Source organism: Urocitellus parryii, chromosome 8, assembly GCF_045843805.1.
Source record: "Urocitellus parryii isolate mUroPar1 chromosome 8, mUroPar1.hap1, whole genome shotgun sequence".
NCBI lineage: Eukaryota > Metazoa > Chordata > Mammalia > Rodentia > Sciuridae > Urocitellus > Urocitellus parryii.
In genome coordinates, this window is record NC_135538.1 from 2,580,918 (window position 1) to 2,605,960 (window position 25,043).

The 25,043-nt window shown below is 41.7% G+C and overlaps 1 protein-coding gene, 1 long non-coding RNA gene and 1 pseudogene across 2 annotated transcripts; all 3 read left to right on the plus strand.

The window, feature by feature from the left end:
* The first annotated feature begins 742 nt into the window (after positions 1-742).
* Mpc1 (mitochondrial pyruvate carrier 1) lies at positions 743-10,202 on the plus strand. Its single transcript, XM_026379546.2, has 5 exons — positions 743-937; positions 5,400-5,403; positions 7,692-7,788; positions 9,318-9,450; positions 9,688-10,202. The coding sequence occupies exons 1-5, from the start codon at positions 867-869 to the stop codon at positions 9,710-9,712; spliced, it is 330 nt and encodes a 109-aa protein (XP_026235331.1). The 5' UTR covers positions 743-866; the 3' UTR covers positions 9,713-10,202.
* A 448-nt stretch (positions 10,203-10,650) lies between these two features.
* Positions 10,651-18,035, plus strand: LOC144256583 (uncharacterized). Its single transcript, XR_013344157.1, has 3 exons — positions 10,651-10,948; positions 12,798-12,922; positions 17,104-18,035. It is a non-coding gene; the product is annotated as an uncharacterized LOC144256583 (long non-coding RNA).
* Positions 18,036-18,931: 896 nt separating this feature from the next.
* On the plus strand, positions 18,932-19,249 carry LOC144256641 (large ribosomal subunit protein eL38 pseudogene; annotated as a pseudogene).
* The last annotated feature ends 5,794 nt before the right edge of the window (positions 19,250-25,043 follow it).

The following is a 25,043-nucleotide window of genomic DNA, read 5'->3' on the forward strand; positions in this document are numbered from 1 at the left end:
AGTCACTAGTGTTCCCTCGTGCAGCCTTTCATCTGAAAAGGGGAACTCCACAGAGTCTTTTCTCTGTGCCTGACCAGGAGGAACAAGTCCTTTAAGGCCCGTTAACCTCCTAGTCCTGCTGACATGCGGGGATGGCTCTGAGCTCCAGTGCTTTCAAGTTCCTGGACAAGTGTCCTCCTGTCAACGTGCACCCCGGAAGGACTCACATAGCCTCCTATCCATGGGCAGCTACATTTCCTCTGGACTAAGGTTTCATGCTATTTTTAAATGCGCCCCCGTGGGCCACCGGGCGACCACCTCCTAAGCATGGTCCCACGAGCAGCGGCTGGCCAGCGAGGCCGAGCCAACGCACCCCAGACCCGGGGCGCCCGGGCTCAAGGGCGCAGGCAGGGCTTGCAGCCCCGCCAAGGTGCCCTTGAGGAGGTAGGGAAGGCACCTGCCCTCGGCGACAGGCGTGGCGCAGGAACCTCGCCAACCCGTCACGCGCACAGCCCGCAGCCCCGCGCCTAGCGCCACTCCGAGAGCAGCTCTCCTGCGGGATATCGGCGGCGGGAGCTGGGCCACGCCAGCCAATCCCCGCCGCCTGGCCACTTTACGACGGCAGGCCCTGCGCCGCCCTCCCCGCCTCGCGCCAGGGGGCGGGAAGGAGGTGTGCTGCTCGCGTCAGCCAATCCGCGCCGCCCCCTCTGGCCCTGCGCCCTCCCATTGGCCGCGGTGCGGCGCAGCCGTAAGGCGTGCTGGAGTGTCGCGAGGTGGGCCCGCGGTTGCTGGCGAGCTGTGGGGTGCAGCGGGTAGGCGGGAGTGACATTGGGCTGCGAGGGCGGCGGAGACTGCAGAAGCGCGAGGGCCCGGTGTCCGGTACGACCATGGCTGGCGCGCTGGTGCGGAAAGCGGCGGACTACGTCCGCAGCAAGGACTTCCGGGACTACCTTATGAGGTGCGGCGCGCGGCCGGCGGGACCCCGGACCCACGCCGCCCACCTCGTCGCTTCGCCGGCCAGGGCTGCCCCTCGCGCGGTGCGGACGGCGACCTGGGGCGCCTTACCCGAGCGGGGGACGGGGGCGACCGAGGGGACACCCTTCCCGGGCGGTGACACTGGGACACCCCTCCCGCACGGGTGACAGAGAAGACACCCTTCCCGGGCGGTGACACTGGGATGCCCCTCCCGCGCGGGTGACAGGAGACACCCTTCCCGGGCGGTGACCCCGGGACGCCCCTCCCGCTCAGGCGACCGTGTGACGTCCTTCCCGGGACAGCGGGGGTGCTCCTCCCGCCCGGCGACAGGGCGCCCCTCTCGGGTCCCGCGCGCAGGTGCGCTGCAGGGAGGCGGCGGTCGCCGAGCGCCCTCGGGGTCGCACTGCGGGTCCTCTGCGGGCGCGGTCCCGGCTGCCCGCCGCCCAGCGCCTTGGTGGCCGTGCGGAGCCGGTGTCCGCTGCAGGCTTGGGCCCCGGCGTGTGACAGCCTCGCAGACCCTGCGGGCTCAGTAGCCTGGTCTCAGCTTATCTGCGTGTGATTTTAGAATCCTAGAAAAATGTGGGCATTTTCTTCCTTTTCCCCTTTCAATGGCAGTTTGGTTAAGAAGTAAATTAATGAAAGCTTTGGAGAAACATGTCCTATTACAACCAGCTAAAGGGTAGTGCATAGAGGCACCCTGATTTTAGTAATAAAAAGGATTAGTTTTCTAAATCCTGAACTTTATCACCAATAATTTTTACTTAAATTTTTACAAAGCAGTAGGTAAGAAAAATGGTTCAGTCGGCCATGTGGTAAACTTGGAAGTAGAAGCTTCTCTCCTGACTCTTAAAAGTTTCTATGCTTATATAAGATTATGGTAACTTAAATACTGTGGAGCATGGCAATTTATCCTTAGTGTATGGCGGAAATTTTGAGCAAAGTGGTGATCCCAGGACATGTTCTTAGTTCTTGCAATTATGTTTCTTTATGACCTTTAATATTACATTCTTACTTTAATATTACATTCTTACTTTTTATTAACGTCTCCTGTTTATATAATCGCCCTTCCTGGTGAGTACAGCTAAGGGATAACACTGTATTGTATAATGAAGAATAAAATTACTACACCTTAACTGTAGAAACATGTTGATGACCATCTAGCAGTTCTGTTACATAGGAAGAATGTGCTAAATATATTCTCAAGTAGGAGAGACAGCCCAGCTTTTCTCAGATTATATCTTCTTCTATTGGATGAGTTTCTACTGAAAAGCCAGGGTTTTCAGTAGAATCCTTTGATATATTGTCTGAACATTTTCTTCTAACACTAACCTCATGCAGCTTTAATATATTTATAGGTTCTGCAGTATTACTTTAGTTAATTTACAGTTTGACTAATAAGGAAAAGAAAAGAATTGCAGTGCCCAGGAAAGTGCCACCAGTACTAGGGCACTAAACTAGGATTCAGAAGTATGGTTTCCTAGTGAAGAGATTGCAAGCAAGTTGATCCTGATGGACTTTAGTTACATAAAATGGGCTTCAGGATAATGTCCTATGTTGTTGGGGTATCAGGAAAATTTAATTGATTAAGGGATATATGAAAATACTTGGGAACTCCAAATTACTATACATTTTAATATATCTATTTTTGGTACCAGGGATTGAACTCAAGGGTGCTCAACCACTGAGCCACATCACAGCCCTATTTTGTGTTTTATTTAGAGACAAGGTCTCACTGAGTTGCTTAGCACCTCGCTGTAGCTGAGGCTGGCTCACTATTTCCCTATCTCAGCCTCTGGAGCTGCTAGGATTACAGGCATAGGCTATAGCACCTCGAAATATATCATTTTGTGTGTGTGTGCACAGAAAGTTTTATTGTCTGGATAAGTTAAAATCTTCAGTGTGAGGTATAAGGTTCTATGATTTTGACCTTGTTTTTCCTGCCATTCTTGTGTACAGTGGGATTTCACAATCAGGCTGCCAAACTAGTTGAAGGCAAGTTTCAAAACTGACCAGGAGTTTTATTTTAGCTTTTTTCTCCCCTACATAGAGAAAACTTTCTTCCTAGAACCTATCAGAGGAAAGTAATTTCTATTTATTCTCCTACCCTCCTTGCTTATAGCCCTGCTTTCTCTTAGCAAAGGAGAATAAAGCATATAAAGAAGGAAATTTTATTATAACTTTTTTGTTCCCACCAAAAACATTGTTCTATTCCTCCTCCTACTTCATGAATAACTTACACATGCCTTGTATCCCCTACCACGTTTAACAATACAGATCTGTATTGTTCTTACAGCCTACTGAAGGGCTTTAGGTTTCCTAAAGGAAAGCTCTTCGAACTTCTAAACTAAAGCCCCTCCTCCCCTCCTCCTCCTCCCTTCCTCCCCCTCCCCTCCTCCCCCTCCCCCTCCCCCTTCCCTCCTCCCCTCCAACTCAGGGTCTCATGCAAACTAGGAAAGCATTCTTCCACTGAATTGCATCAACTGGAAAATTTAAATATGATCTCAGTGTTAAATAATATTAACTAATTGTTGACAATTTTGTTAAATGTGATGACGGTGTTGCTACACTCAGGTGATGACTTTGAAGCTATCCCTGTTGCTTTCTAGCTTTGTGAATTTGGGTAAATTACTTAGCCTTTGTGCTTTGGTACCTGTTTAATGACAGCATAGTGCTTGACAAATGTTCATCTGAGAAACAGAAATGGAACTGATAGCATGCAGAAGGGGTCAAGCTTGTGGGGTGACCTCACTTTATAATAACCCACTTTCTTGAGAACTCATCCCACAAGAACCCACACTAATTCCTTCTGAGGACAGTGACTTCATCACCTTGGACAATGCCTTACCTCTGAAAGATCCCACCATCTCAGCACTGCTGATTTGGGGACCAAGCCCCCAGTACACAAACCTGTGAGGGCCAAACCACAGCCAAATATAGCAATCTCTAAGTCAGAACTTTACATTTCGAGTACTACTTCTTTTAAGATATTTTTATAAGGAAAAAAAAAGTGTCCTTGCTAATTTATAATTTTTTAAAAAGGCCTGTGTTCAGATCCTTAAAAAAGATATTTTAAGGAGAGTAATGCTATAGGTGACTATTCTACCTAGATTATGTTGTCCGATCTTAAGATCATTGATCTTTCTCAAAAAGTGCCATGCCCAATTTGAACTTGCTGTGAAATGTAATTTGGGTAGTGAAATTTATTAGGCTTTCTGTGGCTTTAGGCATTTCCTAATGGAACCTACTTGAAGTATATTGCCACCCTCAACGATTATTTTCATGTTTAAATTAGAATCTCTGTGACCTCTAATGAAACAACCAGGAGAGCTCTTTGGACTTGAATGCATGTATTGAGGATTTTATTGTCTTTTTTCAGTAACTCTTTCAATAGCTAAACTGAGAATTTGGCTTAAGAGAGAAGTTGCCATGTTAGAAATCAGAGTTGCTCAACTATAAAACTTTTAATGTATTTTTTAAAGATACCATGTTTAACATCCATGAAAACATCATTGAAAATTTTCATTCTTCATTCATTCAACAAATACTTTAAACACCAGGCACCACTTTTGGTTGTTCAGTAGAAACAAAAATACACACCCCCTTGAGGCTTTCATTGTGGTGATAATGCAATAGTGAGTAGAAATTGAAAGTTCATTGTTAATAGAATTCTGCAGAGGTGTTCCTCTCTCCAACTTGTCATTTTTAAAATTAACAGTTGTGAGCCACAGGCCAATACTGAGCACTTGCAATGTGGCTAGTCCAAACTGAGATGTGTATTGACTGTAAAATGCACACTAGATTTCAAAGAATTTGTACAAAAAAAAATGTAAAGTATCTAAGTCATAACTTTATTAATTATGTGTTAAAATTAATAAAACTAATTTCTGTCCTTCTTTCCTTCCTTCCTTCCTTCCTTCCTTCTTTCCTTCGTATCAGGGATTGAACCACTGAGCCACATCCCCAGGCCTTTATATTTAAAAAAACTTTTTTTTTTTTCTAAATTGCTGAGGTTGGCTTTGAACTTGCAATTGTTGTGCCTCAGCCTCCTGAGTTGCTGGGATAACAGACATGTACCACATGCCAGCTTATTTATATTTTTTGTAATGTGGCTTGTAGAAATTTTTAAGTTACATGTGTGGTTTGTGTTTATGACTTATGTTTATTTTTGGCTGCTCCACTCTAAAGATTAAGCTTATTTTCCATAAAATGTAAATATAATTTCATAGGTCAAAGTTAAGAAATGTTACCTGATCACAAAGAGAAGACCAAAAAAAAAAAAAAAAGAAAGAAAATGTGTGTTGCTAACCCTAGAATCCTGTTACTAAAACTTGAAAATGTGTGAGTTGAACCTAACAGAACCAACTCTTTGTAACCATCTGATCTTTTTTATTTTTATTTTTTCCATGCCTCTTCTGTCTGAACCTTGATGATTCCTCACAAAATAGTACGGTAAGAAAATCGTTTCTCTCCATTCCAGGCTGTGGCAGACTTTCTGCATTAACAGAGATACGGACAACAGACACAGTGTCCTTCACTTGAGGTGGCCACCTGGCCACCCTGTTAGACAGTGCGCTGTGTGTGTGGTGTTTCCCCAGACCTGGCAGCTGAGGGAAGTGGGGAGGAGGTGGGGAAGAATAGAGAAAAGGGGAGAAGGAAAGAGGAGAGAGGGAAGGAGCAGCAGCTTGTGGTGGTTCTTCTGCAGCAGGAAGGTGTCCAGGGCTAGATTTCAAAACAGAGGCAGATCATGGTGCTGCGTGTTTCTGTTTGAAACAAGCCACAATAAAGAATCATAATGGAGTAAAACTATTTTCCCATTTAGTCCAAAATGTGTTAATTTTCTCTTTTCAAATATTAATCATGAAATTCCTTATTGTTCTAGAAATTGATGAATTTCTGGCAGCATGTATTAATATGTATCTCCAAAAAAGGAAGAGAAAAGTGGAGTTTTGTTCTATGTAGAAACTCTCTAAGGCTAGGTATTTTTACTAAATTAGTGTTAAAGTGATTTTTACCTTTTATGCTATTTTTAAGGGATATATTTGAAGTGTAACTCATGCTTATGACGCAGTCATAAATGTATATGTAGTTCTTGGCATGCCAAACTGTCTCATGTAATCTAACACTGATCACGCTTCAACTTTTAATATGACCAGTTAGCCAGAAGACCTCCAGGACTACTTATAGTTTCACATCTATTGTCTGCTACTACTGTGCAAGAAGGCACCTTTATACCTGGTGGTAGAGATAAGCCCTAGACTCCTCAGGTTCCATCATAGCCCTCGGAGTCTGTGCATGACAGAGATAAGACTGCCATACAGGTGGGGGCGGTGAAAAGAGGTTGAATGGAAAAGTGATGAAAGTAGACCAAGTGGAGAAAGTCCTAGTCAAAAAGGAGGAAAAGGAAAGTCACTATGGAATGAAAATGAAATGACACCCAGTAAAGGACAGGTAGAAGAGAAGTTAGTAGGTAAGGGAAAAGTGAGCACTTCTCACAGAGGTAGGGGAAGGGAAAGGAAATGTCTCTCAGTGGAATACAAGAGAGTAAAGCATAAGCAGTGAGTATCTTATTCAGATATTATCCAGTTTGAATATAAGAAGACTAATTAGCTATTCCAGAATTTCAGAAATTCTGTAACCAACCATTCCAATTAGAGATGATAACTTGTGCGTTAGACCCTGAATCTTTACCGTCCTGGCTGAATAGGAACTTTGACATGATTCTTTTAAGCATGAGCCTCATGATTTACATTTCAGCATGTTAAATAAACTTCAAAATATTTTTATATCACACAAAATGTAATTGTCATTATTCTTGTATTTCTCTTGGTTTCTTCTCAGAGAATTTTCGGATTTTAATGATGCTCAATTTATTCCACCTCTGTATTTGTGTATGATAGGCAAAAATTCAGCAAGGAACTCTTTCACTGTTTAATGTTCTGATAATTAACTAAAAGGGGCACTTGACCAACAAAGTGTGGATCCTTTCAGATTTTAAGATACTATTGTTAAATTCTATATAAAACAGTTCCAGTTTAATGGAGAAAAGCCACTGACCTTTTTAAAAAAATTTTAGCCTCAGAAATTAAATTGGGCATGGTTGCTATTAACCATGGACAACTTAATTTTGGTAACCTTCAATGGCAGTAATTGTAGGATGAAATAAAAACTGTTGGTCTGTTTCTTTAAGTTTTTGCTACTATTTCAAAAGTATTTTCCAGTCATAATTTCTTAGGGCCTGGGGGAAGATCTCTGATCTTAGAATAGCTCATATGAGCTAAAAAACAATTTCTTCCCTTATTAATTTTTTTCTTCAGAAAAAGTACCTTTTAGGGTTTTTAAGAGTTAATATCTGAATTAAAACTTGAAAAAAAGTAATTTTAATAGATTTAAACAATTAGGGAGAATAGTTCTAGCAAGGTTTAAATTATAACCAGAGTGAACCATGTAAAGAGTTGGTCTCATTTTTAAATTCTTTAAATGAATGGAACAATGAGATTATTGAGTTGGAATCTGAAAATTGGTAGGGATCTTAGTAAACAATCTAATTCTTTCTCGAGTTGGGCTCCTTTGTGAGAACTGCCTACTCATATGAAAGCCCTTGAACAATCACACAATGATAAACACCCATGAATTAACCCAGTGAACCTGCAGCATGTAAAGGTGAAGATTGAGGAAGATTGCACCTGTTCATGGCTCTACCTTAACTCTTCCCTCTCTTCTTCTCTCATGTTTTGTAGCACTTCTGGGGCCCAGTAGCCAACTGGGGTCTCCCCATTGCTGCCATCAATGACATGAAGAAGTCTCCAGAGATCATCAGTGGACGAATGACATTTGGTAAGAACACAGACTGTCATGATTCAGAGGACTTCACACATAGCAGAGCTGTTGCTCACATTTCACATTTGTAGCATCAGATGTTACAATCATTAGTAGAACGTGACATAAAGAATATGGTGACATTGAAGAGTGTCATCTTTTTCTCTATGATGAAGAAATAGAATTACTTTGAAGTACTTAAAACCAAGATTTCTTCATTTCTACTAGGGATTGGGTTGGGGGCCTGCATAAACTGCAGGCTTTAGCAGCTAAGAAAGCCCATTTTAAGTGTTGCAGCTAATTAAAGTAGGGGATGCCTGCCAATGTCAGTTCTGAGGGTCACAGTTGACAAAGCCGTACTCTTTTCCATTATTATCAAGCGATGTGTTAGAGTTCTTAATTGTGGACTATGCTCTCCAGCATTGCAATAGACCCAAGCAGTTCACTACCAATTTCTTCTGGGTTTTTGTCTCACAAATCCTAAGAAAGAAGTTCACAGAGAATGGAAGGCAAGAGTGAAAGCATGAGAGGGGACCCTATAGCAGGTTGCCTCTTGAGTGTGCTAGTCTAAGGGTTTACAAAGCTCTTGGATCAATGCTATTTGTCCAAATTTCTGCTAAACAGGTTTTAGAAAAGTACCAACACTATTGGTTAACTCTTGAGCCCAAACATTTCTGCAGTCGTCATTCTGGTCTGTCCCCACTTAATTTTCTTTTTAGTTACCAGCCTGTGCTGGGCCACAGCATGTTGACATGTCAACACGTCCACAGACCAAAGTGCCCTGGCTTGCCTTGGCCTTGCTCACCACACTTCAGGCTCACACGGCCCCAGCTTATGCTCACTGCCTGCACTCCAGCCCTCCTAGGCCACTGCTCCAGGACAAGGGCTTGGCCTCAATACTTAAGAAATATTAACATTCACCTTTAAGATTTAGTATACCGAGCTGAAAAATATGCCATCTTAATCATGCTGATAGTCAACTAACAGAATTTTTTTTAATATTTCTTTTTAATTTTTAGGTGGACACAATATCTTTATTTCTATGTGGTGCTGAGGATCAAACCCAGTGCCTCATGCATGCAAGGCAAGCACTCTACCACTGAGCCACAACCCCAGCCCCCACAGCCAATAGATTTATGTTGTAAACTTGATTTGGAAGAGTGTCATCAAGTTTACTTGAAACCCTGATGTTTGAATATAAAACTATTGTTAAAAGCATAAACAGTAGTTCTCTCAAATGATGGGTTATAAACAGTTCTAAGAGGCAGAAATGTGTCAAGAATTTGTTTCCATTTATTCTTGCTAACATATATGTTCCTAAAATGTTTAAGTGATAACAAAAATGCCTCCACAGTACAGTGAAATATTTCATGAGCTTTCTACTAGAGGCAGTACCTTTTATAGTACCTTTTATGATCTGCCATGGGTTTTAGCAGAAGAGTGTCCTTTTTTGGCTAATGCTGTGGACCCATTGGTCTCTGGTCCCTTCAGCCCTAAGCTATCTAGATGGTAAGTTATTGATGTTTTTTGCTTTGGTGTTTCTGCAGCCCTCTGTTGCTATTCTTTGACATTCATGAGATTTGCCTACAAGGTGCAGCCTCGAAACTGGCTTCTCTTTGCATGCCATGCAACAAACGAAGTAGCCCAGCTCATTCAGGGAGGACGGCTTATCAGATATGAGTAAGCAGATTTGAATTACTTTGCTTGGAGAAATTGGGGAGAAAGAAACCAAGACCTTGTGCTAGTGGCAGTGGGGAGCTGGGATGCTAGGTGGAAAAACCTGACTTATTTAACATGAAAATAGGATATTTCAGTTTTTGTAAAATCTTAAGTTAAAATAAGCATATGGAAAGCTGTCTTCTAAAGTCACTTGGAGCAGGGTTTTCTCATTGAATTTTTCTTTGTGATTATTTCCAGGATGACTAAAAAGGCATCTGCATAGAAGTGGAAGGAACAAGCTCTTGAAAGGACAGCACCCCAGCTACTTCTGCAGAGTCACAGATTCCATCAGCATGAATAGGAGGAAATGTGGAATGCTATTTTTACTAACTGTACCATTTTTATAGATATAGCTGGGAGTCCCTAAACAAACTCTCTGCTGCCTTACAAGTACTGAATATTTTTTCTTCATAGAGTAGCTCAAAATATGCAATTAACTTAATAATTTCCAATGATGGTTTTATCTGTATTCATACACATATTATCTGTTGGGATTTGCTTAATGAAAAACTGAACAGCAAAATTTTATAATACTCACATTTAAATACTCAGACTTCTTGACTTTAATGACTGCAAGATATCCAACAACTTAACACATACCTAAAATCTGATCTTCAGTGTTTGAAAAACTATCTGTGTATTTCCATGCAGTATGTACATTGAAATGCTGTAACTTAAATGGCAATAAATGATTTAAATATTTGTTATATGAACATGCCTAAATATCTTGCTTTATTTGCTAGGGAACTGCAGAACAATATGAAAGACATTATAGGTGAAAACTATAATTCCTTGAAAATTATTAGGATTTCCTGAGGAAGTGAAGAGTCAGAAGGCCAATTTCTTAGGAAAGTGCTACAGTCCCAGCTGTTCAGAATGTATATGCCCCTGCGTCACTGTTCCTGTTTCTCTGGGCCTCACACAGTGTGAAGCAGGTAGGACCTTTTATAGAGGAAGTATCATGGTCATGGTGCAGAATTTGTGAAACACCTGGTATTTAGCAGGACCAGGTCACCTCACCTCCCTGCCTGCCACACTGATCTGGGGCCATGGCAGGATGGACTCAACTAGGTACAGTGCCAAACAGGCTCCCTTGGGCTCATTCTTCCACAGTTCCCTAAAGTGGAGTAGAGTTTTGTTCAAGGAATCAACACTAGGATCCATAGGTTGTTTCATTAGGTTTAGCCACTCCAACTGCTTTATTTATATCATAACCACTGAAACCACCTCAGGCCTCCTTCTCTCAGGGTTTGTGGTTTTGAGTTTTTGTCTTCCTTTCGAAGATCCCATCCTGTCAGTCTCGAACTGAGGAAGAAGCAAGAAGATATTCCATACCTCCATCAGAAGATTTGCCAGCCCACCAAGTGGCGGCAGTGGAAGTAAGCCCATCTAAGCACAGGAGCTGCCAGGACCAGGAACAGATACTGCGGAGGAGTCCCCGAGAGAAAAACAAGCTCAGGTAAGCAAGAACATAAGGAGATGAGGTCTGCCCAGTACTTTCTGCTAGCCAGAGCTTTGTCTGAAGAGACAGACTTGTGACTAAATACAAGCAGTGAGTGTGAATGCTCACGTGGCCTCTGGAGTTGCTATGGGAGCCACAGACTGCTAGCTGAGCAGTCATTAGGAGCCAAGTAGAGACTGATGGGACACCTCACTCAGGGCCACAGGAAGATCTCAGCTGTCATGCTTCCCTTCCACATAGCTGAGTTCTTCAAAAACAACAGCAAGAATGCAAGATGAATGGCTGAAGCAACGGGAAGGTGTGCATTTTCCTCTGTTGGAACCCAATTCTTACTTTCCTGCAACATTGAGGTCAGTTATGAAGAACTAAATTCCAGACAAGATTTTGTTCAGATCCTTGGTTCCTTTAAGTTTACCACATCCAGTGTCTACTGTTAGCAAAAAGAGCACTCAAGAGTAATAGTTTATAAGTAGTAGCTTTATCAAAATACGGTCTGACCAATTATTTAATCCCCCCAGACTTGGAGACAGAAGACTTCCTGGGCAATACTGACTCCTAGTTCTGGGAATTTCCTAACACTCCTTTATCCTACTTGAGTTATGTTTTCTAGAAATATGTATATTTCCACAGCTCTCAGTGAATGCCTGTTATATTCTAAGAGAGCGGCATGCATGGCAATGTTCAGTCCTAAGGACTAGAAACCACATTTGGCGTCTTCAGTCACCAACTTTATGACTTTTAGAATTTTGCAGTACTGAGAATTGAATTTAGGGGTGCTCTAACACTGAGCTACAGTCCCAGCTTTAAAAAAAAAAAAAAATTTGTGATAGGGTTTCAGTGAGTTGCCTAGGCTGGCCTTGAACTTGTGATTCTCCAGCCTCAGCCTCCTAAGTAGCTGGGATTACAGGTGTATGCCACCATATCCATCTGTGGCCATGGTATTTGGTGTGTGTTGGAAAACAGCAATATAATCACATAACTGCAAGAAGGTTGGCTTTAAAATAATAAGCCACATAGTGAAAATGTGCAAACTGAGTTGGGCTGATATAAAACAATTACATTAAAAGTGGGACTGGGGATATACTTCAGTGGTAGAATGTGCCTGGCATGTATAAGGTCCTGAGTTCCATCTCCAGTACCACCAAAAAAAAAAAAAAAGCTAAAATGTTAGCAGTACATCTTCAAAAACTTGATATAATATATATAATCACATATAATATTCTCCACAAATAATTCTAAAAAGCTAAAAACATTTTTCATTTCAAATAATGAAATAGAATTTGAAGATCCTAATGAATTGGAACTAACTTTTAAGATGACGTTGATACCGATTGTCAGGGCTGTAGTCAGTGCCTTGTTGGTCTCAGCTTCACTGGCAATTCTATTACAGCAAACTCTGGGGCAGAGGTGACAATTATAAAGCCCTTCCTGGACAACCAGGAATCTTCAGTCTACACAGCGTGAGTCCTGAAAGCCTAGGAAGTATGACTCCACAGGCAGCAAGCACAGACTTGCCAGTATGAGGAAACAGGAAGTCAATGGCCTCTTTTTGTAATTCTCTCTCTGCAGGTGGCTTAATATCACATGCTCAGGTCTGTCCCTTCTTCCCATGCTCCAGTAGTAATAATGCAGTTCTGTCTTCTAAACCTTAATTTGGGTCCAGTTACTTTGTCTTTTTGTTTGGATTTATCGTCTGTTTTCACAGATTATTTAGTTTACACATTATTTATAGAGTTTACCCAGGGAGGAAAATAAAAACAAGTTGATATAGCACCTGTGAACACTCAGATTATATCAGATTGCTAAGAAGACATTTGATAGCTTCAAAATGATCTCTTGTCTTAAGGTCTAGAAGAGGATCGAACATTCAGACTACATTGCCATGAGCAAAGACCCAGTAACTCCGATGACAGCCTGCCTGGCAGGTTAATGACCTGGGACTGAGTGGAGACTACAGAAGGAGCCATTGAGGTTAGAATATTGCTCTTCCCACCATCTTACCCTATCTTACTCCAGGTAGCTGTGGAGAAACTAATTCAAGCCAGTTTGGTCACACAGGATTCCTGGGCTTGTTTTTGTTTTTATTGGATGTGATAGAAATCACAAAGGATCAGTTACTTCCTGACCACTTTATTATGAAAGCTAGCTGCAGGTCAAAAAAATTTGCCTTCCTGTAAACATTCATTAGCCTGCAGGCACACAACCTCAGTGTTCACTTCTTGAGGAACCACAGCTCATTCTTTCAGCTCCTCTGAAAGGGGTATCTATCTAGTCACATGTGACAATGTTTCATCCGTGATTGAAAATTCCCACATAAACAGGTAATTTCATTGGGGATGGTTTAATGATAGTTTTCTATTGTTATTAGGTATACTTCTATAAAGAAGAATTTAACTATATGCACATTAACTAAACCCATTCCCTTACAAACACAGCCCATACTGAAAATAGTATATAGGCTCAATTCTCTTGATTTTTAAAACTGAAGAATTAGTGTCATAGCTATTTTAGTTGTGATAACTTTTGAATATTTTTCTGTTTTAAGAATGGTAATAGACTCTAGAATTTTTTTAGTTGTAGATGGATACAATATCTTTATTTATTTATTATAATGTAGTGCTGAGGATCAAACCCAGTGCTTCACATGCACTAGGCAAGTGCTCTACCACTGAGCTACAACCCCAGCCATAGACTCTAGAATTTTTATAGATTAATGTGTTTCTATGGATCATGATTATTATGATTATTTGGGGGGGCTCAAATGGCATACCTATGGCTCCTGGGAGCCCATTTAAAGATATCCTTTTGACAAAATTTTATTAATTTTTTTGTGTGGGTCGTACTAGGGATGGGAGCCAAGGGTATTCACTGAGCTACATCTCAAGCCCTTTTTATGTTACCAAGCATGGCCTCAAACTTGTGATCTCTCCTGTCTCAGCCTCCTGAGTTGTTGGCATTGCAGGTGGGCACCACTGTGCCTTTCCCACAATTCCATTAATTTTTTAGAGCTTCTGTGCTTTCTGGCCCACACTGTTCCTCCCCTGCCCATGACATGGAAGAGAAATTTCTTCCAGGGACTCTGGTTATGAGGACTGGTGTTTGTGACCAACATAGGGACTTCACACACTCATGCTGCCAGAGGGACACTGCTTCTTGGCCATTTAAGTACAGAGCACCATAAGGGATTTATTATTTTTTTAATCACAAGTTCATATTGATATTTCTACTTTAATTCTAATGAGGTATTTCTACTTAATTTTTTTGGTTTTATAATTGAATCTCTTCTTATGCTGAATGACATTTTCCTCATAATAGACATTTCATACTTGCTTGCCTACTTGACCTAGGAAAATATTTCATAATGACATTAACATATTGCCTCAAACAGGGAAACTACTGAATAGAAGTTCAAAAAAGCTTTTCAGTTTTGTCCTTGAACACATCTCCCAGGTCTGTGAGCTTAAAGTCACTGTTCACTTGAAGCTGTCTTTTCCTGTTATGGAAGCACTTAACCAGAATGGAGTTTAGGAGGACACTTTGTTTTTACTTTCACTATAAAGACTTTTGCATTCTAGCAGCTGCTAATTCTTAGAAGGTAGCACTTTGGGCTATCGGGGGTTGGAGGCCACTCTGCCAATGACCTTTGAGGTGGTCAGCCCTCTGAACAATTTCATTATGTGTTTCACATCTCTACCCTGTCAGCCCACCCCAGTGAGTTCTGACTAAATGATCAATTCTGCATTTTGCCACTGAATTTCTAATACATTAGAACCTAGGTATTTTAATTTTTGAAACTTGTTCTCAAAGATAATCCTGTGAAAGTTTTATCTCATGCCTTTTTTGATTTACAGTTCATATCCAACCTCTCTTAAATGCCAGACTCTGCATTTTTACCCACAGTTTACACTGTATAAATTCAAATAATTCTCTTGATCTTGTATGAGTCAGTGTTTTCCTACAGGGGGATTTCATGAGATGTATAATATCTTGAGATGCCACATGTTAAGCAAAGGAGACATATATAAACACAAAACCTTAAGATTTTGTCTGAAATCTCCACTCTTAAGTCAAATGCAGATTTTTCTTTATTTAGGTACTTTCTAGCACAATTAAACATCCTCCAAAGGATGCTTCTGGGGAGAAACCCTCCTGGTCAGTTTACCTGGATGAAGTTCCACAATGAGACACACAAGGGGACAGCTACCATTCCAACTGGTGACATGGGAAAAAATAGCCCCCTTTTGAAACTCTAACTGGTTCTATTTATAATACATGAATCCTTCTCATGTAAATATATTGACAAATAGGCCCAAGTAAACTGGGAAGATTTTAAATTGAATTGGCCAAAATAGGGAACTTTGAAAATTCCCAAATTAGTTTATTTGAGTGCATACTTAGAAAAAGTTGGTTTTAGAACCAGACAGAATGAGTAGGAGGCTTATTTTTCAACTGTGCTTAGAAACTTCTAAATAAGACTTAGAAAAAAATTACAAATTAAAAAAAAAAAAACTCCTTCCAAGAAATAAGTCACAAATTAACAGTGTGTCTCTGAACTAAAATCTTCTAACATACCTTCCTCCATGATTTCCACCCATTGCTGCCTCGTGGAATGGAAAGATACTGAGCAGAAAAGAATCAACCTGTGGCTGATTATTTCAAAATAGAAAGAGCTGTGGGATAAAATTCAGGGCTCGGACAAATTACGAGAAGTTTGAGGAAGTTATGGAGGATTATGGCAAAGAGTGGATCTTGTGGCAGATTTTGGTTTTTGGCAGTGCTGGGGGTCAAACCCAGGACCTTGTCCATGCAAGGACCATGCTCTATTATGGAAGATTTCATGTGTGTTTAAGTTGACAACATTATATATAAGTTTTTCTGGAGGTTAAGTGCTGATATCAAAGGTGCACTGGTGGAACTAAAGTTTGATTCCATGTTTGTAAGGCAGAATTTTCTTAGAGCTTTGATCTATACTTCATAGAACATTTTCAGAGTTTTTTCTTTAAAATATTTTTGTCACCTTGGCTTTTCTTATTTAACCAAATATTTTAGATCTCTGAAATGTTTGACAAATATCCCAAAATCAAATTCCAAAATTAAGTCTTCTCAGTCTAGAACTAACTTTGGCAATTCCAGATGTCCTAGAAGTCCAACTCACACATTAGACTTATATTTCTGTTAATGTGCTAATATGTGTTCTTAGAAATCTGGTATTTTTTAGTGTATGTAATCAGTCCTAATTCTAATGTTAAATTATTATATGCTCCAGGAATGACCAAATTACCCCATCAGTTGTGAGTAATCCTCAGATCTTTAACCATGGCTATTTTAAGTCGCATCCATAGTTAAGTGGCTTTATTCTGATGCCTTTCTGGAAGTTGTTTGCAAGCAACTAAGATCCCAAAGTGTTGTGTCTTTTCTTCAAGAAAAAGATGGAAATAAGTCTTGTAGGTATAGGATTCCAATAATTTGGACAGGGTAAGAAGTTCTACAAGTCTATAATGAAGAAACTGATGGGTTTGTGAAACCACTAGACAAAATGGGGAAGAATAGATGTGAGACCAACAAACTAAGGAAAGTCACTGGTTTCATTGATTTTGTTTCAACCTAAAACTATTGTCTCAAACTCCTGAAAACAAAATCTGGCAGAACTTTTGACTTAGGAAACACAGAGGCTACTTCCTTCATCCTCTAAAATCCTTGGGAAAGATATTCATTTAAATGGGCCCTGATTTTACTGAGTCTGAACTGATATTGATGCCTTTCTCTCTGTCTTCAAACCTATGCAGAATCTTTGGCAAATCCTCTCTAACCTTGCTGTTCATTCACACCGTGTTAAGAATACCAAACTCCCTAGATACTTTGCACCCGTGTAACATTGGCTCCTCCTTAGAAGATTCATTTTAAGAAATCTGGCCTCAGATTGATCCCTACTTCCCTTAATGCTCTAAAAAGTGAGTCCTTTTAGTCTCACTTTCTCATTCTCTCATAGACCCAATTTCAACTCTTACCGAATATCCCTCTTTGAAAAAAGAACATTCTAGTCCAAATGTTGCCATCTATGACTTTTGCTGGGCATCTATATTGGATCTATCAACAATTCCCTGCTGGAGCTTTTGCTAAAAGCTATGACTTGCTTCTGTTTGTCTCTACAGTGCCCCCACTCCAGCCTGGATTCAAACCCTCAACCAGACCCTCTTATGGAGTACCATTTTACCTCATGCCCCTAGACTGGAATTCAACACTTAGTTGGCCACCTTCAGGAATGGACAATATTTGAAATATTCTTTTGCTAGTTATCACTGCCTGTTCTGTTTATATCTTGTTTAACTTTCTTGTAGTTTGTATATCTCAGTATCTCAGGAATATTGCTAAAACCAAAATAATGATAGCTCAATACCAAAAAAACCACTTATCAGGCCATAGCCCTTTGGACTCCCTGTTGACCTCAGAGACTACCTGACCTGACTGAGGCTGTGGTTTTTCAGTTGCTTCCTTGTTGTTTAGATGTGGCCAAAGACCCAAAACTTGCTCCATCACCACAGCTGCCAAGTATACCTGCAGTGACAGATGTGACTTCCTGGGACAGATCTATCCTACTGATGTGGATGATTATAATACTACATGGACCGGGAATGCTTTCTTGTGGAAAGATTTTGACCAAAAGGGAGAAATATCAAAGAAGAAAATAAAAGTTGGAGTGGCATTGAAGTGACATTGGCTTAGTGCACATCTACATGCAGCTGACCTTAGGAATGGGATGCAGAAATGTCCACTCCCAGATGCAAGCTGGCCTCGGGACTGGGCCAAACTGCAGTATCCTAAAACATTGTTAACCTCTGCTGTCCTTTGATACAAAAGACCCCTTTCCCAACTATTTAGACTGAGACCACACCCAGTTCCTTTCTTATAAGATAGCTTAAATTTTCCTAGAACCAGTTATAATTCCTGATCAGCAAGAAACATAATTGTTACCCTATGCTTTGTGGTTTAAAGCTATAAATACACTAGACATTTTATAAATCCCAGAGCGCATTTATAAGATTGTGTTTTTCTAGAATTCTAACTAGCCCCATGTAACTGTTATTTCTTTGTTCTCAACTAGACTGGTTTTATTCTTGGTTTATAATAAATACATAAAGATACATTTATGTTGGGTATGGTGTTACATGCCTTTAATCCCAGTGACTTGGTAGGCTGAGACAAGAGGGTCACAAGTTTGAGGCCTGCCTCAGCATCTTGGTGCCCATGGGTTAAATTCCCAGCACAAAAGAAAAAAGAAAAAAATTGTCTGTTGATATCCATGAGGACTGGTCCCAGGACACCACTCAGATATAAAAATTTGCCAATGCCCAAGACCTTAAATAAAATGGAGTAGTGTATGTATAAAGCCTGCAAACATCCTCACATACAGTCTTAATGATATCTAGATTACTTGTAATGCCTAATATGATATAAATGCAAGGTGAATACTTGTTATACTGATTGTTTAGGGACAGCTTTGGGAGATTGTAGCTGGGTGTTTATTCACATCATAATGGAAGTCAGGGTGGTAACAGGAAGCCACAGCAGAGTTTGTCAAACAAATGTGTGTCTGGAAGGGCTGGTGTCTGAGGCAGAACATATCCACACATCACTGGTGGGATCCAAGAGGTAGAAGGGGCTCCAGTCCCCATATCTCATCCGAGGTCTATGGTGTGGCAGGAAGGAGAAGCAGAGTTGTCTACGGTTTCCTGGGTCTGTGAGTAGGTCCACATCACACAACTGAGGTGAGTGGAGTGGTGGGAGTTTACAGCAGCTCATGTCCTCCCACCAAGGCGGAGGTCTGAGGAGTGTCCAGAGGCCACAGCATTGTGTACACATGTCCTGAATGAGGTATGAAGGACAGGAGAATGTCCACATCATGTCAGGTCTGTGGAGGGGCACCACGCTGCAGCAAGCAGCATGACTGAGATCAGTGTCACAGCAGGATGCTGAGGCAAGATGTCGTCACACATCTCCACTAAGGACTCTGGTGTGGCAACGGTGTGGTACCTCTGGCTGTTCTCAGGGACAAGTGCCAGTCCATGCCTTGTGCACAGCATGACGCCAGGCCTCAAAAAATGGAGGAAATCAAACACTTTCTGCTCACAGCCAGGCGAAAGGATGCCAAATCTGCCAAGACCAGAAAAATGAGGATAATGTGAAATTTGAAGGTTGAAGCAGAAAGTACCTTTTTATCTTGGTCATTTCAGACGAGGAGAAGGCAGAGAAGCTGAAGCAGCCCTGCCCACAGGCTTGGTAGTGAAGGAACTGAAATGAACCAGACAAGCTGATTGAACTACATTAAAAGTTTAATAAAAGTTTTTAAAAAACGTGAGGCCAAGCTGTCCATATATCACACATCAGCACTCAATCCTAAGCAGCGATGAAACCACCGCTAGTGTGTCCGCATCTCACCACTGAGACTTGCAGGTGGTACAGCTTCAGCACAGTGTGCACACATCAGTGATGAGCTCTGCGAGGAAGAGCACAGCATGAGTGCAGGCGGCAGTGACTGGAGGCTACAGCAGAGCACGTCCAAAAGCTACAAGTGCCCTCAAGAGGCAGAAGGGCAGGTAGTATCACCCGTGGCATACCAGAATAAAGTGCCCTCAAGAGGCAGAAGGGCAAGTAGTATCAACCGTGGCATACCAGAATAATCAGAGGCTTCAGCAATTACTAAGGAATGTGAGGAGGCCAGCAGTGGCCTCATGGCTTCTCTGCACTTCAGCACTGAGTGCATGGAATGGTCCTCTCTGGAGCAGAATGTCTCCACACCCCTCCATGGAGGATACACAGGTGGCACTGGGCTGCCACAGCTCATCATCTCTGGGCCTGTGTCAAGGCTTTGGATTACAGGACGGGGTGGAACAAAGTTCCTACAAGGAAAACAGTGGTCTCTAATGGCAGAATGGACATCTGTCACATTCCCACACCTTAACAGGAGGTCCCAGGGGTGGCCACATATGACAGAGATTGTGTCTACCACTGTAACTGAAGAATGGCCACAGGTCTCAGTGAGCCTCTCCAAGCAGATTTTTTTGAGGTAAGTGCAATGGGGTTTGGGGTATGACAGTATATCACCCCAACATGTCCTAGAGAAGTGAGTGGAGTGTCAGGAGACTCCAGCTGATCATGCCTGGTCATCTTTCCTGAGGTGAGTGGAGTAGCCAAGGCTGCACAAGCCTGTGTCCACACCACATGTGTGTATATGAACTAGAAGGAAGCTAGGGCCATCCTGATCACACACTTCATGCGCTGTCTGCAGTGGACTGAGACCCTGTGCAATCCTGTCCATGAGGTAGCTGGAGCCAGCCTCAGGGCAGATGCACATGGCACCCCAAGGTCATGGAGTTGGCCGTTCACTGAAACCGAGTGTCCACATGATGACTGGCACTGTGAGGTGGCCTGATGCTTGTGCAGATGATGTCCGGACAGGGCAAGTGTGGTCTGTGAGGTGGCTGAGCCGCAGCAGCTCGTGTCAGGCCATATATAATCTGGCCTCTGGAATGGACGTTGGCTTCGGCAGGGTGTGTGCTCATAGCTCCATCGAGGCCTTTGCTGTGGCAGAAGGCTGTGGCAGACTGTGTGCTTCATCGCTACTGGCCCTTTAAGGCAGTAGGACACTTGGGTAAACCTAGTGCTCATACCACCAGGGAGGACTGGATGGGACAGGCTAAGGAAAGCAGTTGCCAGCTTCATTGTGGACGTCTCTCTAGAGGCAAGTGGTTGGAGCATGTGGTGGCCATATATGATCCATGGGCCTAAGCAATGGCCAAGGCTGCAGGATAGCAAGCTTTGCTGGCAATTACTTGGTTTTGTGGCCACATGACCCTATAGCAGCACATCAAGCAAAAGACCATGAAGTGGCAACAGGATTCAGCAAAATGTGTCCATAGGTACGTACATGTGAGGTCTGGGTAGTATCAGTGGGCTGCAGCAGTGCTTCCTCCACTGGGGTGTATGGACTCCCGGCACTGTGCCAAGAGCATAGACATATCATGCCTATATACCAGGAGTCCAAAGAGGCCACCAAGTCCTGAGGAAGAGGAGGAAGAAGTAAAGGAGGTAGAAGAGGAGGGGAAGAATAAAGAAGATGGAGGAAGAGGAGAAGGTGGTCGATGTAAAGAGGTGGAGGAAGAAGTGAAATAGGTGTAGTAGGAATGGAAATATGAGATGAGGTGGAGAAAGATAACCATAGAAGGAGGAGGAGGATGTGAAGGAGGTGGAAAAGGTAGAAGAAGAGGAGGTAGAGGAAACCAACCAGAGGTAAAAAAGGAAGTAAAGGAGTTGGAGGAGGGGAAGAAGAAGAGGAGAAGGATGAGAAAGAGGTGGAGGAGGAGGGGAAGTAGAATATGAGGTGGAGGAAGATCATCACGAGGTTGAGGAGGAAGTAAAGTAGGGGAAGAAGAGGAGGAAGAGGATGTGTAGGAGGTGGAGGAAGAGGGGAAGAAGAAGTCAAGGTGGAGGAAGACCTACTGAAGGAGAATGATATGAGGAGTTTAAGGAGGTGGGGATGAAGAAGACAAGGTGGAGGATGACTACCAAGAAGAGGAGGACGATGTGAAGGAGGTGGAGGAGGAGGGTAGAAGAGGAGGAAGTAGAGGTTGACCACCATGAGTAGGAGGAAGATGAAAAGTTGGTGGAGGGGTAGAGGAAGAAGAAAAGGAGTTGGAGGAAGTCCACCAGGAATAGGAGAACATGAGGGAAGTGGAGGAAGATGAGATAAAGAAGAGGAGGTGGAGCAAGACCACCAGGAAAAGGAAGATGTGAAGGAGATGGAGGAGGAGGGTAGAAAAAGAGGAAGTGGAGGGGACCACCAGAAGTAAGAAGAGGAGGTGAAGGAGGAGGGAAAGAAGAAGAGGAGGTGGAAATTGGGATTAAATGCATTTCAGTTTCTATTGTCTGAAATATGTAATAGACAATAAATGAATGGGAGTGGACCCATTCCAAATCTAGTTATTACCAGAATAGTAGTAGAGTGATTGCCTACAATGAGTGTGCATGAGAGTCCCTGAGGTGGATGCCTAGCAGTTATAAAATAAAACAACTAAGTCAAAAAGATGCCTTTGTTTACAAATATAAACATGCTTTGGATTGATCTACAGGCATTAATTTGCTGATTTTCATACTATATCCAATTTTCTGCTGATGTAGCAATCACTTTAAAGTTAATTTTCATAACTCTCTTGCTCCTTTGTAATCATATCTCAACTTGTGTCACACAATATTTTCAAGTGACTCTATGCAAAATTTTCAAAACTTCTGATTTCTAAATGGAATTACTAAAAATATTTCTTCACTTTTATTTCTGTTTTTGAATTCAGTTACTCCACATGACCAATTTACAAAATATCCTAGAATAAGCTAATCTGTGTCTACCAGGAAATATTCTTTGAAATATTTATTCTTTATGGAGTTTTTTTGTGCACATATGAACAAAATTTAAAAATCAGCTTATATAACATGTTACAAAGAAATATTCAAGGGGTCTTTTAGATAATTTATATCTTTATGAATTTATTATTAAATACTTTGGTCTAATGTGGTTTCTTTGCCACATGTATGTAATGTAAAAAAAAAAAAAAAGAAACTAGTGACTGGATATAATGGTGCAGGCCTGAAATTACAGTAATAGGAGAATAAATCAGGAGGATAACAAAATCAAAGCCAGCCTCAGCAACTCAGTGTGGCACAAGGAAGGTAGTCTTGCTGAGGTGGAGTGAAGAGGAGGGAGGTGGAGTGAAGTGGAGCAGTGCAAGACTGGTTGAAGTTGCCTGGTAACAGGCAAGAGCCTGCATTGCTACGCTTCAACTACATGGTGAGGCCCAGGTGTAACATAAAAATACTGAGCAGCAGACACTCATCTTACCATATTTTACAAAAGAGCAGAAGGATACAGCTACACATTTTTCTGCAACTCTTTGCTGTAGTGTACTAGTCACCAAGTGTTCCACTGCAAAGCTCAGTGTGCACAATCTGCCCATCTAATAAGCTCACCTGAAGAAGCTCAGTGCTGTGTGTGGAGGATGGAGCAATATTTTGAAGTTTCAAAATATTATCTACTTTTCTTTCAAAATTATAACAAACATCAATTTATCAACATTTTATTTATACTAAGTTTACAGAAAATTGGAAAACACATCTGGTTTTCTTTGGAGAAAATACACCTACTTCTAACTGATTTTACTACATTAATGCTGCTGCTACTGTTTTAAAGTTTTTAAGTTGGTCAGCTCCAGACTTGCTCATCAGTGGTGAAGGTGACACATTGAGTTCGAACTTCACAGTTGGTCACAGAAAATACTAGCACACACTGTAGGTATTGAGAGACTCCCCGGTTCCTCCTTACTTTTCTTTCCTTTTCTTTTTTAAATTAGAAGTCCTCAGTTGCTTCATTAAAATAGTACAAATTGGCCTTATAATCTGAAGACTTGTTTCTGTAGCTGGACAGCTCTTGAACCTTATTCTTCAGCTGCTCAACTGTCCTTTCTACAGAAACAAAGATACTTTTCTGACATTCTTCTTTTTGCTGTTGTTGCTTGTAGGATCAGAGCAAATGAATTTGAAACAAGTCTAATTCTGTCCTTCAAGAATCAATTCATGGGCTGGGGATGTGGCTCAAGCGGTAGCGCGCTCGCCTGGCATGCGTGCGGTCCGGGTTCGATCCTCAGCACCACATACCAACAAAGATGTTGTGTCTGCCGAAAACTAAAAAATAAAAATATTTAAAAAAAAAAGAATCAATTCATCTTTCTTGGCTTGGGATACTGAACAACCAACTCCTGGCCTGGCTGCAGACTTCATTTTGCAGGAAACCCAATGTAACACTTTCTTGGGCCCCTGGGACTGCAGTAAGCACCTCAAATGAGATCAAGCCCCACACTGATAGAATAGAAGCCAGAGTTTTCTGGGGTCTGTCACCATGATGGTGTAACCCATCAGAATGACAGGAACGACTCCTGGAACACCCTCAGTGTGCAGTGGACTGTTGATCTTGCTCTTCCCCCTTGTACTGTCCAGGAGGCCTGAGTGACTGATTTTTCCTATTTATTCAGGTTTGAGAGGCAGGCCAAGCTCATCCAAAGCTGTTGCTGCACATAGGCAGAAGATTCTCCATTTTATTTTATTCTGTGAGAGTCAATGGTTAAAAGTTCTAATAAATGTCAATTTTTTTTTTCCTTTTGGAGCACTTAATGCTTCCAACTTTTTTCCTTTCTTGGTTCCTCTATGATTTTGTTGTTGTTATCTCAGGCAATTTAAATACAAAAGAGTCTTGGAGACATATTCCCATGATCATGACTTATCACTGAGTCTTCAGAAGGAATGTTCTTGCTGCTAAAATGAGAAAATTCTTATAATCTGTGATGGACGGCTCTCAGCTGGACATCTTTTGCCAATAAATATTTTTAATATGACAGAATTTAATTTAGGTGTGATGTACAATATGTGTCAGTGCTGTTAGCTAAATAGATGTGTGGATGAGAGCACAAACTAACATCACTGATTAGAACAAAGGGTAACAAAAAATGCTGATGTGCTAATCTGTCATCAAGATGCAGCAGTCCTGAGTTTTGATGTTGCCAGAGGAGACTGCAAAAGAGTAAGCACATCCTCTGCAGATTGCTTGGAGAATGGAATCAGAAAGTGCTGTGTCACAGCAATAATGTGCTCCTAACACATTAGTTCACATAAGCCTGCAACAATAATCTAAGGTGGTGGTTTCCATGTGAGCTGCTACTAAGGCCTGCATTGTTGGTGTGTCCTGCAGAAACATGGGAAACACTAGCCTCAAAGACATCATTATCATTTGGAGGATCAAAGCCCCAACTTGGGGATATGGTCTAGTGATATTTGTAGAGGTTGTATTTCATGGATTTGATATCATGTTTAGGAAGTGTATTTTTAAATAGAAAGTGGAACAGGTGTGATTACACACATTCCTGGGATAAAAAGTGGTTTTGTTGTGAGGAATCTGATAGGCTGCTCTGGGGGAGCAGGGAGAGCAGCACCAACTTCCTATCTGATGATTCTTTTTATACACTATAATCATGGTGGTGAATTAAGGGCAAGT

Excerpts from the sequence above, each read along its gene's own strand:
- Mpc1 (XM_026379546.2), top strand. The coding sequence starts at position 867 with ATGGCTGGCGCGCTGGTGCGGAAAGCGGCGGACTACGTCCGCAGCAAG. Across the intron at positions 7,789-9,317 it reads CAGTGGACGAATGACATTTG|CCCTCTGTTGCTATTCTTTG; the intron begins GTAAGAACACAG and ends GTGTTTCTGCAG. Across the intron at positions 9,451-9,687 it reads GGACGGCTTATCAGATATGA|GATGACTAAAAAGGCATCTG; the intron begins GTAAGCAGATTT and ends GATTATTTCCAG.